This window comes from Bison bison, unplaced genomic scaffold (assembly GCF_000754665.1).
Source record: "Bison bison bison isolate TAMUID 2011002044 unplaced genomic scaffold, Bison_UMD1.0 scf7180017864474, whole genome shotgun sequence".
In the NCBI taxonomy this organism is placed as follows: domain Eukaryota; kingdom Metazoa; phylum Chordata; class Mammalia; order Artiodactyla; family Bovidae; genus Bison; species Bison bison.
Window position 1 is genome coordinate 5437494 of NW_011495035.1, and position 13374 is coordinate 5450867.

Genomic DNA, 13374 nt, shown 5'->3' on the forward strand with positions numbered 1-13374 from the left:
ACCTTTCTCCCTTCCAGTGGAGCCATAGCCCTTGAGGACAGGTGGATTCCTACTGCCTATAGTATGAGTGCATTGCACTTCATTTGGGGAGCAGTTTGGGTGGGGTTCAAAAAATATTGATTTGATACACTCCTATCAAGTTTACCAGTAATGCTTTCTACTTTATTCTATTTAATATTAAAATTATTTGAGTAAATGGCCATATTTAGTATTGTAAAAGTAGCATTATAAGATATAAATACCTTTCCTACATCAAAAGATACTTGATGAATGCATGAATAAATCAAAACATGAATAAAATAGTTGGATGGGTAGGTGGACAGATGGAAGGGTGGATGGATGGATGGAAGTAAGGAGGCATGGCAGACTCAAGGAATAATTTTTTTTAATTTAAATTTATTTATTTTAATTGGAGGCTAATTAGTTTACAATATTGTCTTGGTTTTGCCATACATCAACATGAATCCGCCACGGATGTACACGTGTTTCCCATCCTGAACCCCTCTCAAGGAATATTTTTAATTCACAGTTTCTACATTTAAGCAATCTGGAGAAACTAGCGGTTTTTCATTTCCATTTCCAACTATAAAATCAATGTGCAGGAATAAGAGTATTTACTACAATAGATACTTCCTTGAGAGATCAAAATATTTCATTGTTATCCATGTAAGCAGTGACTGAGGCTTTTGTGTTAACAAATTCAGAACATACTTTCTAAATGCCACTAGGAATTTGTTAATATTTTGGACTCCTATAAATATCGACAGTCACATCAACATTAGCATATAGTCAAAAAACAGTTTTACAATTGAAAAATATGATTCAGTCATTGTATAGATGGATTCTCTTAACTCTTTGTCATGACATGGTAATATCCCTCCGCCTTCCAGGCTTGGGGGCATTAACTGAGGAGTGATATTTTGTGGTGTAGATAGAGGCTTACTCTTCAGTAACCCACCAATCATCTGCTGGATTTTGATTTCACAATCTGTGACAGTATAAAGGTGTGCATGGCGCAACTTTCAGACACACTGTTTTAGGGAAGGGGAAATCGCTGGGTTCTCAGAAAAACCTTTTACACAGTGACCAGTGATGCAAAGATCATGGGAGGCAGAAAGCACATTTTGCCCATGAACAGTCTATGTATTCTTTACCTCAAAGTTTTGTAAAAAGCTATTGTTGCTGCTTAGTCACTAATTCGTGTCCGACTCTTTGTGACCAACTCTTTCTCGCCTCTTTCAAGGGCAAGAATACTAGAGTGGATTGCCATATCCTTCTCCAGAGGATCTTCTGGACTCAGTGATAAAACCAACATCCCCTGCACTGGCAGGTGATTCTTTACCACTGAGCCACCTGGGATCCAGCAACTAAGATTCCATAGATTAGGAACCTCAACAGTAGAGAAGTGTAGTTCAAGGAAAAATGAGTGCCCAAGACAAGACATGCGAAGTTTACACATTAAGGTATTTAGGGAAATTCTCGATTGGGGTCAAAGTCACATTGAAAATGCTTGGTAATATCTCATTCCCTTGAAACAAAGTCTAGTAGCTGGACGAATCTTTCCAGAACATTCCTACTTGGAAACTTTTCTTTAAGTTCCCCCAGCTAAACTATCTGAGTTAGCTTTTGGGTTTTGGTCCTCGGTAAAGGGGGCAGAAAAAAAAAAAAAAAAGATGTTGCTACAGAGTGTGTAAATCCCATGCCATCTGGTTATGCTGCTGACAGTTCTCACCTCTGTCACACCAGGATTTACAAAGCAATTTTTAAGATGAAGTTGCTTCAACCTCCACTACTTGTTGTTTGGCATCTCACACTCTCCTTTTCACATCTTAGAGGCTGTGTTGTTGTAAGTGGATGGCAGGGTCCAGGGCTGTTATTGCAAGAAGAATATTCACAGAGCACAGACATGGGAAACTGAATCAGACACCAAAGTCATCTGCTTATGAAACACTGCGAAACACTCAGGTCTATTATTTACTCAGAATAAATCTCATTAGCCATCCTTGGACAAAAATCGTCTTTGTTCACATGTGTGTATGCAATAACTTGATTAACCTATGAATTCCTGTCTAATTAGTACTTATCATGAAGGACTCATAATCCAGTGTTGTATCTTTATTTATACTAGGATATTTTTTTGTATGCATTTGAATTTCTAATGATCTTGTAGCGAAATCAGTAACTGACTGGTAATTATACTAATTCCCAGCTTTTCACACTACTGGTAACTAGAATAATAATTAAGCCACAGATAATCCCTGGCTGGTACCTTTTTTTTGGCTTGCTAATTCCTGATCTTCCAACTAATTTTCAAGAGTATACAAATCCTTTTCGCCTTAAAGAAGTACTGGATTATTCTGCAGAGATGATGATGAATAGGAAGTGGCAGAAAGGTCACAGAATGCGTGAGAGATAAGACTCTTGTCAAATGACAGTAGCCTGCATTGCTTAGGAATTATGCGGACCCCCAAGAAACATTTCTAATTGTCACTTATCATGAAACAATTTTTCTTTCTTATGGCATCAAATAAATGGGGACTGCTCTTCAGCAAAGCAGCCCCAGGTTGCTGCTACTTTCCTATAAATTATCTGCATACATGAATTAATTAAGGGAGTAGGAGGAACATATGCAGTGTCCATACTCTGGGACTCCTGTTGAGGCTCTCTCCTTGCATATCTATCTCCCTTGTCACTTATCCGGTTCCTCTCCATACTTTTAATCAAAAGAATCTCCTAGAAGTTGATTTATTTCCACCAAGAGCAAGCATACTGCTTAGCAACTAAGTAGCACTCAGTAAATAGAGGGTACTATTATTTGTTGTTGTTATTATTACTGTCATTACTTCTATTATTATTTTGCCCCTGTGTCTACTCTGTCAGGCTATTAGAGCATATGACAGATGAATAAAATATGAGGGTATCTTCAGTAATCAGAAAGTAACAATGACATTAAACATTTCTGACCAATGAAAAGAGACCAAGTAGAATGGAAGAAACATGGCAAAGTGAATAAAAATAACACAGTGGCGAAGACAGAAAAGGGAAACTCATGTCCTGGAGGGACGATGGGACTTTGTGGGAAGAAGACAAAATAGGTCACAGCAGGGCGGCCAGAGCCCCACATCACGCCTGCTGATAAACCCTGAGGTCATGGCTTTGGCTGCTCTATGCTGCCTCATATCCTCCCCTGAATTATAAGTCTCCCAGTCCACAAGAAAATGAAAAAGGGCAGATAGAGTTGCTGTGGTCAGAGTTCACCATGATCTGGCCGTGTCTGCACCTGTCTTCTTGGTGCCCAGGGCATATCAACTGTTAAATGCGTCTATGTCTAGAAACAGGATTTCCAGTACATTCTCAAAAAGCATTTATCATTGGCCAAATCTAAGAAGATTCCTCTGTTCATTTCATGAATATGTTCATTTGTTAACTATTATTTACTGACTGCTTGTTATAAACCAGCCCAGTGCTAGGCCGCTGCTGCTACTGCTGCTGCTACGTCGCTTTAGTCGTGTCCGACTCTGTGCGACCCCATAGACGGCAGCCCACCAGGCTTCCCGTCCCTGGGATTCTCCAGGCAAGAACACTGGAGTGGGTTGCCATTTCCTTCTCCAATGCATGAAAATGAAAAGTGAAAGTGAAGTCGCTCAGTCGTGTCCCACTCTAGCGACCCCATGGACTGCAGCCTACCAGGCTCCTCCATCCATGGGATTTTCTAGGCAAGAGTACTGGAATGGGGTGCCATTGCCTTGCTGGGCACTTGGGTGCAAGGCAAACTTGAACATAGGCTCTGTCTTCAAGACGCTCCCAAACCAAGGGGTCAGAGCAGTGGGTATAAACTGTGTCTTGGCAGGCACAGCATTAGGTAGACCTAGATCAATGACAATCCTGTTTTCGGTGTCTACATCTGTTGCTCTGGTCCCTATCATTTTCCTGCACAACCTGGCATGAAGGCAAGTATGCTTTTGTTCAGTTGTTTGTTCTCCCGTGCATGCACCGAGTTCTTAAGAGCTAATGCACCATATCCAGGCAGATTTCTTTCCTTCTTTGCCAACAGTTCTACAGACCTCCACTGTCAGCCCAGACTGTGAGCTTTAAAAATGAAAGGAGAACTATATGAAGTCACCAAAGACAGAGAGAAATCAGGATGTCATTACATGAGGAGAGCTGTGATTGGCGGGCAGTTCTCCAATTTCATGACAACAGAAATGATTCATCTTTTGTAATACGTTTTATCCAACAGCTTATTAAGACACCCTCACGGCGTGCAACTCAAAGAGCCCCTCCTCTGTCATCAGCGAGCGCATCATAAAAGCGCTTAAAGAAGATCATCTAGGCAGGCTCATAAATCGGGTCAGCATTTCCCAAATACATCATAAACAAGACTGCCCAGCCCTACTATTTTATGTTGATTTAAACAGTAAATTTTAGTAATTTTGATAATTCCAACTGTAATTGGAATTCCAGATAATTCCAGCTGTAATTCCAACACTGTTTTAGTGGTTAGTGTGTATCTAACACATCCCTCTCCCTTTTTTTCCTTTTTTTTTTTTCTCATAATGAAACCCTTTTCCTTTGAAAACGATGTCTTTCTTATTCAAGTGCTTGTCATTAGATGGAGCTGATTTCAGCCCTTTGCTGGAGGGAAAAATCTGATAAGCAAGGCCAGTCCAATTAACATCAGGAGCTACTGAGCAACAGGCTGTCTGGCCCAAGAGGATCTTTAGCATCAAGGATCATGAGAGCCCAGAGTTGCCAGGGGCCACCTGTGCTACACAGGGAGTCTACAGAACAACGGAATCAACATGGAGGGAAGCAGAGCCAAAAAATACCAAGAAACATAAACTGCTTGAGAAATTGGCTAAATTAGTGAGTTCACTAGTTTGGGTTCTCAGGGAGCAAAAACTAGAGTCTGGGATGAAAGATTTTGATTAATGATCAAAACCTGTGAAAACAAGGAGGCAGAAGCAGGATCTGAGATCAGAAAGAAGTCAAATTGGGGTCATCCAAAAAAGCCATGGTCATCCTGGCAGGTAGCTCTGGATAGAGCACTGGCCACCAGAACTTCCCAGTGTTAACAGGCAGAAATGGCTGACCCCAAGACATCCTCTCCTTGTTCAGACACCAGATGCAGGCAGCACCTGGAAGGGTGAGGTCACAGGCAAGTGGCTCCTGCAGCCAAGGAGACTGGGAAGGAGCTGAGAGCAGGAGGCCACCAGCTGACCCCACTACCCACAGTGAGGCAGCGAGCTGTTCTGGGTGGCACATCTCCATGTTAACCATACAGCTCTATAGACAGCATGCGATCAACCCAGTTTTATAAGCCAGTAAACTCCCTGTTTTCTTCAAGTCATTTTGAAATCAGTTACTTTTTTCTTGCTAATCAAAAGAATCTATGCTTCCCTTCAAAGTCAAAGATCTGATGGAACTTCATGATGTCAGCAAAATATATACTGCTGAATTAGACTGGGGAGCCCAATTTAAACTCGTACCCACCAACATGAGGGCAGGCAAAGCAGATAAGCCCCAAATTTGCAGTGTGCAGCTGGCTCAGACATTTCAAATGATCAGATACTGAAGACGGGTAATGTCTGTTTTACTGGGCTGAAGGTTTTGTGATTTAAACTGCCTACTCACCAAAGGGCCACAAGGACTTTGCTTCAGATGTCATGAAACAATTGAAGTCTAGCATATTTTTATTTGAATAAGCTTTACTCTCTTGGGAAGAAGACTTTTCAGTTTCCCCTCTGGTCAGGAGCATGAGAGCAAAATCCAACCAGCACTCCAGGCTCTTAACAGGGAACAGGGCTTATTAAATTACTTTCATACATGCAGAAGTTCATTTTCACTCTTGCAGCTTTTTCATTAAGGTCCTGAATTTCCAGCAATAATTCAATTTATACCAATGTAGCATAAAATTTGTAATTTCAACACCTCAATAAAAATGATATGAATATAAACATATTTCATTTTCAATACATATTACATATATATCAAGAGGTCCAACAGCATATATCAATAATCATGTATAAGTGTGTGTGTATGAGGCAGGGGGAGAGACAGAAAGAAAGAGAGAGGGAAAGAGAGGAAAGAACCCCACGGACACCAATATATGTCATGGTCTAAAACTGAATAACAAATGGTAATAGTGTAAGGATGAAGCATTGTTCAGCACCATTAGGGAACTGGAATGAACTTGATCTTGCCTGCCTTTAGATCTTTTTTGTTGGAATGAGTAAATCATGTTTGTAAACTTCTCGAGATAGACAATGTTTTGTTGAGTTTCTTATATTCCAACTCAGCCGACAGAATACAATGCTTGGATTATCAAGTTTCTCAAAGTAATTTATGGAAGCAATAAGAGCACATATACTGTGGGTCTTGCCCTGAAACTTATTTAATAAATATAAGAAGCAAAAACATAGCACTTGTTACCTCCAGAGTGTGGCGGGGGGCCGCAGAGCAGGACGACTCCCTGGCCTTCACGCACTGACACTGTACTTCTCATTTTGGTTTTAAAATTTTCAAGATCTGATTTGAAAACAAAACAAAACAGGATTTCAGAAAGGACCATACATTTAAAATATTTGAACAAGAGACATTCCTTTCCTTTTATAGGAAAATTAAAAAAAAAAAAAAAATCCCTCTCAGGAACCTTAGGAGAACTTTCAGCATTTGCTTTGAGAAGGAAACTTTGGATTTTGATTTCTTTATTAGTGTTTCTAAAAATTCAGTAATAAAAATAAAAACTATACTCACTAACCCTGTGAATTAAATTCACATATTTCTTTTTATTTATAGTGAAAAAAATACAAACTGTTTTTATCATTGCCCACATAATTATTTTTAAGTATTTAATAAAGCAATTAAGGCAAATACTATTTTGATCACCAGTGATCTTTTTTAAAAACCATTTGATTTCTTCTCATAACAATCCAGAATAGCAAATTCTAATTCATATTCTCCAGCTTATAGCATGGAGAAAATTTATGGGCTTCATTTGAACAAAGCTTAAGACTATGAGGAAAGAGAAGAAAAGCCTGTTTCTCTAAACTCTGATTAAAAAAAAAAAATACTGTGCATTCCACAGTTAATACACCACGAGGTGTCACTTTCTGTATCAGAACACTTGTACTGTCAATTTGTGAAAGAATATACTTACTTCACAGCTTTTAAGGGTTGATATAAATTGCCTATGTGGTGACTATGAAAAGTAAGGCAGAGCATGAATTTTAAGATACGACTTCAAAAATGTCAACTTTGCCTTGAAAAATGCAAAAACTGAAACAACCATCTTCAAATTGATAAAACTACAAACTGTAGACACATGAATATAGTCAACACATCAAAGGGAAATAAGAACCCTACGCTGTTTCATTTTATTGTTACTAAAAAGAGTATTAAATTGTTAGATTATAAACATGGAATTAAACAATCAGCAAAACTGATCATATGTGTGACTATAAAAGAAGAAAACATAGTGTTCATGGTCTTATTCAGAGTTTACCCTACAAAATTTATATAACAGTATTATAGCATCTTAAATCTGTAACCAAAAGCTGCTGCTGCTGCTAAGTCACTTCAGTCGTGTCCGACTCTGTGCGACCCCATAGACAGCAGCCCACCAGGCTCCCCTGTCCCTGGGATTCTCCAGGCAAGAACACTGGAGTGGGTTGCCATTTCCTTCTCCAATGCATGAAAGTGAAAAGTGAAAGTGAAGTCGCTCAGTCGTGTCTGACTCTTCTCGACCCCATGGTCTGCAGCCTACCAGGCTCCTCCATCCATGGGATTTTCCAGGCAAGAGTACTGGAGTGGGGTGCCATTGCCATAACCAAAAGCAGCATTATCAAAACAGTAAGGCTCTTGAAATGTAACTGAGTTGAAACTGCAATACTGGAATGTTTTCCAAAGACTAGAGAGAAGAGTACATCATATCAGAATGTTAGCCCATACATGGAAAAAGTTTCAAAACATTATTTTCTGACAACCAAGTGTGTATCATAATTTTTACTGATTTCTTGTCCAATTCCTTGTTCTCTTCTATTGTATATAACTTCGCATCAGAAAACATACTCATCACTGATTTTACCTAGAATACACCAAAACAGATAGAAGTCCTACAGAAACTAATGTCTCTTCTCTTCCAAAGGTGAGAGACCTATGTCTGTCACAGGTCTGTCCCTTGCTCTGCAGTGACACTGTCTCTACAGTATATAAGGGCGTGTGTGTGTCTGACACTCTGAGACCTTGTGGACTGTAGCTGGCCAGGCTCCTTCGTCCATGGGGTTCTCCAGGCAAGAATACTGGAGTTGGTTGCCATGCCCTCCTCTCTTCCAAAGGTGAGAGACCTATGTCTGTCACAGGTCTGTCCCTTGCTCTGCAGTGACACTGTCTCTACAGTATATAAGGGCGTGTGTGTGTCTGACACTCTGAGACCTTGTGGACTGTAGCTGGCCAGGCTCCTTCGTCCATGGGGTTCTCCAGGCAAGAATACTGGAGTTGGTTGCCATGCCCTCCTCTCTTCCAAAGGTGAGAGACCTATGTCTGTCACAGGTCTGTCCCTTGCTCTGCAGTGACACTGTCTCTACAGTATATAAGGGCGTGTGTGTGTCTGACACTCTGAGACCTTGTGGACTGTAGCTGGCCAGGCTCCTTCGTCCATGGGGTTCTCCAGGCAAGAATACTGGAGTTGGTTGCCATGCCCTCCTGCAGGGAATCTTCCCAACCCAGGGATCGAACCTGTGTCTCTTTCATCTCCTGCACTGGCAGACAGATTCTTTACCACTGCACCCCCTGGGAAGCCCCACAGCCTATAAGGGCAAGGTACATTATTTGTGGAAACCTGATGTGGCCAGTTCCTGGAGAATATGCACCAGAAGAGCAAAGAAAAAATAACTGTAGTGCTGTAAGTGTTTTCCCAGCTTTTTTTCTTTTTTTTTTTTTGAACCTTAGGGAATATAGAGATAAAAGCAGTATAAACATCCAAAGTTTCAGATTACTGACATATCCTGACAGATTACATATACAACCCCAAACTCAAGTCAAAGCTGCATATGGTTCAATCTTGACAAGAACTATATTAGAACAAGGCCTGTCTAGGAGTCAAAATAAATAAGAAGTCATGCCAGAAATTATTTGGTAGAAACTTCTCAGAATTTTCTTCCTATCTCCTAATTCTTGCAAACTCTGACATTATTCTGAAGCCTCCAAAGCCAGATTTCAAGAAACCAATGTGATAAGGAGCATCTAAAAAGAACTACATCTAGGACCAAAGCTGAACGTGAATTTCAGAAAGAGGATGGTTTACTAGTTGCCAGTGTTTAGGGTTTCCATCTATGGGGTCGCAACAGAGTCGGACACGACTGAAGCGACTTAGCAGCAGCAGCAGCAGTGTTTAGGGAAGCTGGGGGCAGGACTATGGGAGTGGTTATAAAAGGGCATTGTGAGGGATCTTGACCATGAGGTGGATATATAAACTACATGTGATACAACTGTATAAAACTAAATACACAGACACACACAAAATAAGTATATATACAACTGGGGAAATCTGAATTAAAAATCAAAGGCAGAGACTTCCTTGGCAGTCCAGTGGTCGACGTCACGCTTCCAGTGCAAGGGGGTGCATGTTTGATCCCTGGTCAAGGAACGAAGATACCACAACAAAGATAAAATCCACCTGTCCACATTTTTTACTTTCTTTCGCCTTCTTCCACACCACCTCCTACAGGATCCAAGTGGCTCACCTTGACTGCCCTTCTGGCCACGCGCTGTGCAGCTCTAAGGCATCCCAAGTTCTAATCACACCCTGGAGACAGTAACTCCCAAACTGACATTAAAGGCAGGAACGTAGAGCCATGAGAGATACACTCTGTATTCTAATTGCTTTCTCTGTGAATATGCACATGGACCATTCTTGGTGTATAAAACAGTTCACCCGGACACATGGTAACTTTCTATATTGGGTCAGGTTTTCTAAGGTCTGCTCGCACACTTCACTTTCAAGTTGATCTCACCACACCAGAGAGAGGAAGACAAGGCCACAAGACAGAGGCAGTGCCCACAGAGAAGAGTGAGGGGTGACTCTGATTTCCTCCGACATGCATGTGCTCAGTTTGGAGTCTGAGTCTACTGGCTACATATCACCGATGCTGGTTTCTCTGTGTGGATTCATCCAGGTAGGCTATCAAGCAGGGTATGTGAAATGTCACATAGTATAACTGCACGGCTTAGAGTACACAATTCTACCTCTGTAGGACTTGAAATCTGGAGAAAGCAATGGCACCCCACTCCAGTACTCTTGCCTGGAAAATCCCATGGACGGAAGAGCCATGGGGTTGCAAAGAGTTGGACATGACTGAGCAACGTCACTTTCACTTTTTACTTTCATGCATTGGAGAAGGAAATGGCAACCCACTCCAGTGTTCTTGCCTGGAGAATCCCAGGGACGGGGGAGCCTGGTGGGCTGCCGTCTATGGGGTCGCACAGAGTCAGACGTGACTGAAGTGACTTAGCAGCAGGACTTGAAATCAGCCAAAGAATGACGACGGTTTCCCAACAAGAAGCACTTGTTTCTTGAGCCATAAGATGTGTTAAGCTAAGCAAAATGAGAAACATCAAGTACAGTATGGCAGAGACAGAAAATAAAATAAAATATGCACTGATAATGTCTACTACGGTGGGATGGATGTTACAGAATGGCCTATATATTTCTGACCAAAGAATTCTGTATAGATCGTTTTATGGGAAATGGTGGAAAAGGTCATATGTTGAACTGGATATACATATGTGCAGTTGAATATGTCATAATACAAAACATATGACAATAAGAGATGTCAAGGTAAAAAACAAAATCCCCCTAAGAGGATTAAAATGGAACATACAAGTAGCAATAAATCGGAAACTATGGCCAGCTGACTAAATGGTCCTAAAGTTTAAAAATTTAGAGCTCAGTCTCAAAACACCTTGTGATCACTTGCAATTATAACATGAGAAGCTGATAAAATCAGCATCACTGAAAACTGCATGTGAGCTTTACTACTTATATAATACAACCCTACTGTATTCTATGAGGCGACGTGTTGCTTTTTCAATTAAAATGCAAAATCCTGTCCAGTAGTGATAGTTAAATTGCAAATGGAATACAGATATTAGCAATGTAATAGCTTTTTACACATAATTCCTGAAATTTCTTTAAAGTTTAATATTGAAATGCTTAATGGTTTATAGTTACCAAATTAAATCATTACCCGAACAGTGTCAACAACAAGATTGCTTTTGAAGGAATCAGAAAGCTTCCAGTAAGAGAAGTCATGCGTGTGAGTAAAAAAGCTGGGGAAAAAAAACACAATGAACACATCCAAAAAGACAATAAAGATCAAGACTGCAGTTCAGTGAAGATTTTGGTCTGAATCTCTCTGATACCAGATGTTACAAATAAAGAAGAATCCCATGCAATAATCCAGCTTCCATGATCAGAGGTATAATTGCAATTAGCTGAAAAATCTCAGTAAAGGATGCCCTACTACAAAAAGAAAAAGAAAACTAGGGTTCAGGGGATGATCACGACTTCTCCTTTTTCCTGACAAAAGCTGAAGCTTCTGGAAGGCAGCCCAAATGTGCATATAACACAGAACCCATTGACTCTTAATCATAATCTGTGCATATAACACAGAACCCATTGACTCTTAATCATGATCAGTATCAGCAGGACATAAACTTAACCATTATTTTCTGCTCTGTATTCCAACCTCCAAATTTAAAGCGTCTCCTCCTCTTTTGTTCCCTTTCCTACTTAACAGGTTAGTCAAATTCTCAAAATGTTTAATCAACATTGAAGTTTCTAAGGGAAAATTCTATCATGGCAGGCAATATATATGTCCTGGGAAAATAAGTGTTTCCTTCTGTAAAAACAATGGTTTAATCAACAAAGTCAACAGTATCTTAGTTTTTCTTCTCCAAAAGTAGAGCCAAGAAAGACTTGAGTGACTGAGTGTATATGGATGATTATCTCAGGAGGTAAGAGAAACAGTCTGAGGTAAGCAAAAAAGGGATGGAGGAAAAATCATTACGTGGTACATTACTTACTAGAATCAATGAGGGCTTGATTCTGCATGAACCTCTGATAAGTATACAGAATGCCTCCTAGAACTGTCAGTTTGAAAGATGTGCGGGGAAGGGGGGTACTTCCCTGGATGTCCAATGATTAGGACTTCCCCTTCCAATGCATGGGATATGGGCTTAATTCTCAGTTGGGCAGCTAAGAATCCATAACCTCATGCTCCCCCCCAAAATTAAAAAAAATAAAACAGAAGCAATATTGTTCAGCTGAGTTCAGTTCAGTTGCTCAGTCATGTCTGACTCTTTGTGACCCCGTGAACTACAGCACGCCAGGCCTCCCTGTCCATCACCAACTCCTGGAGCTCACTCAAACCCGTGTCCATTGAGTCAGTGATGCCATCCAGCCATCTCATCCTCTGTCATCCCCTTCTCCTCCTGCCCTCAATCTTTCCCAGCATCAGAGTCTTTTCCAATGCATCAACTCTTTGCATGAGGTGGCCAAAGTACTGGAGTTTCAGCTTTAGCATCATTCCTTCCAAAGAAATCCCAGGGCTGATCTCTTTCAGAATGGACTTGTTGGATCTCCTTGCAGTCCAAGGGACTCTCAAGAGTCTTCTCCAACACCACAGTTCAAAAGCATCAATTCTTCGGCACTCAGCTTTCTTCACAGTCCAACTCTCACATCCATACATGACCACTGGAAAAACCATATCCTTGACCAGACGGACCTTTGTTGGCAGAGTAATGTCTCTGCTTTTCAATATGCTATTTAGTGTGTTAGATGACTGCAATTGTGTGGTAGTTTGAGCATTATTTGGCATTGCCTTTCCTTGGGATTGAAATGAAAACTGACCTTTTCCAGTCCTGTGGCCACTGCTGAGTTTTCCAAATTTGCTGGCATATTCAGTGCAGCACTTTCACAACATCATCTTTCAGGATTTGGAATAGCTCAACTGGAATTCCATCACCTCCACTAGCTTTGTTCGTAGTGATGCTTTCTAAGGCCCACTTGACTTCCCATTCCAGGATATCTGGCTCTAAGTCAGTGATCACACCATCGTGATTATCTGGGTCATGAAGATCTTTTTTGTACAATTCTTCTGTGTATTCTTGCCATCTCTTCTTAATATCTTCTGCTTCTGTTAGGTCCATACCATTTCTGGCCTTTATCGAGCCCATCTTTGCATGAAATGTTCCTTTGGTATCTCTGATTTTCTTGAAGAGATCCCTAGTCTTTCCCATTCTGTTGTTTTCCTCTATTTTTTGCATTGATCACTGAAGAAGGCTTTCTTATCTCTTCTTGCTATTCTTTGGAAC

The 13374-nt window shown here is 40.7% G+C and overlaps 1 protein-coding gene across 3 annotated transcripts in view; it reads right to left on the minus strand.

Annotated features, from left to right (window-relative positions):
- The window catches only part of CNTN3 (contactin 3 (plasmacytoma associated)), a 297757-nt gene that overhangs the window by 180187 nt on the left and 104196 nt on the right, over positions 1–13374 (minus strand). For all 3 annotated transcript variants that reach the window (XM_010862006.1, XM_010862007.1, XM_010862005.1), the window contains exon 4: positions 6433–6528. In XM_010862006.1, the coding sequence (XP_010860308.1) occupies positions 6433–6528 (96 nt within the window). The remainder of the gene's footprint in view (positions 1–6432; positions 6529–13374) is intronic.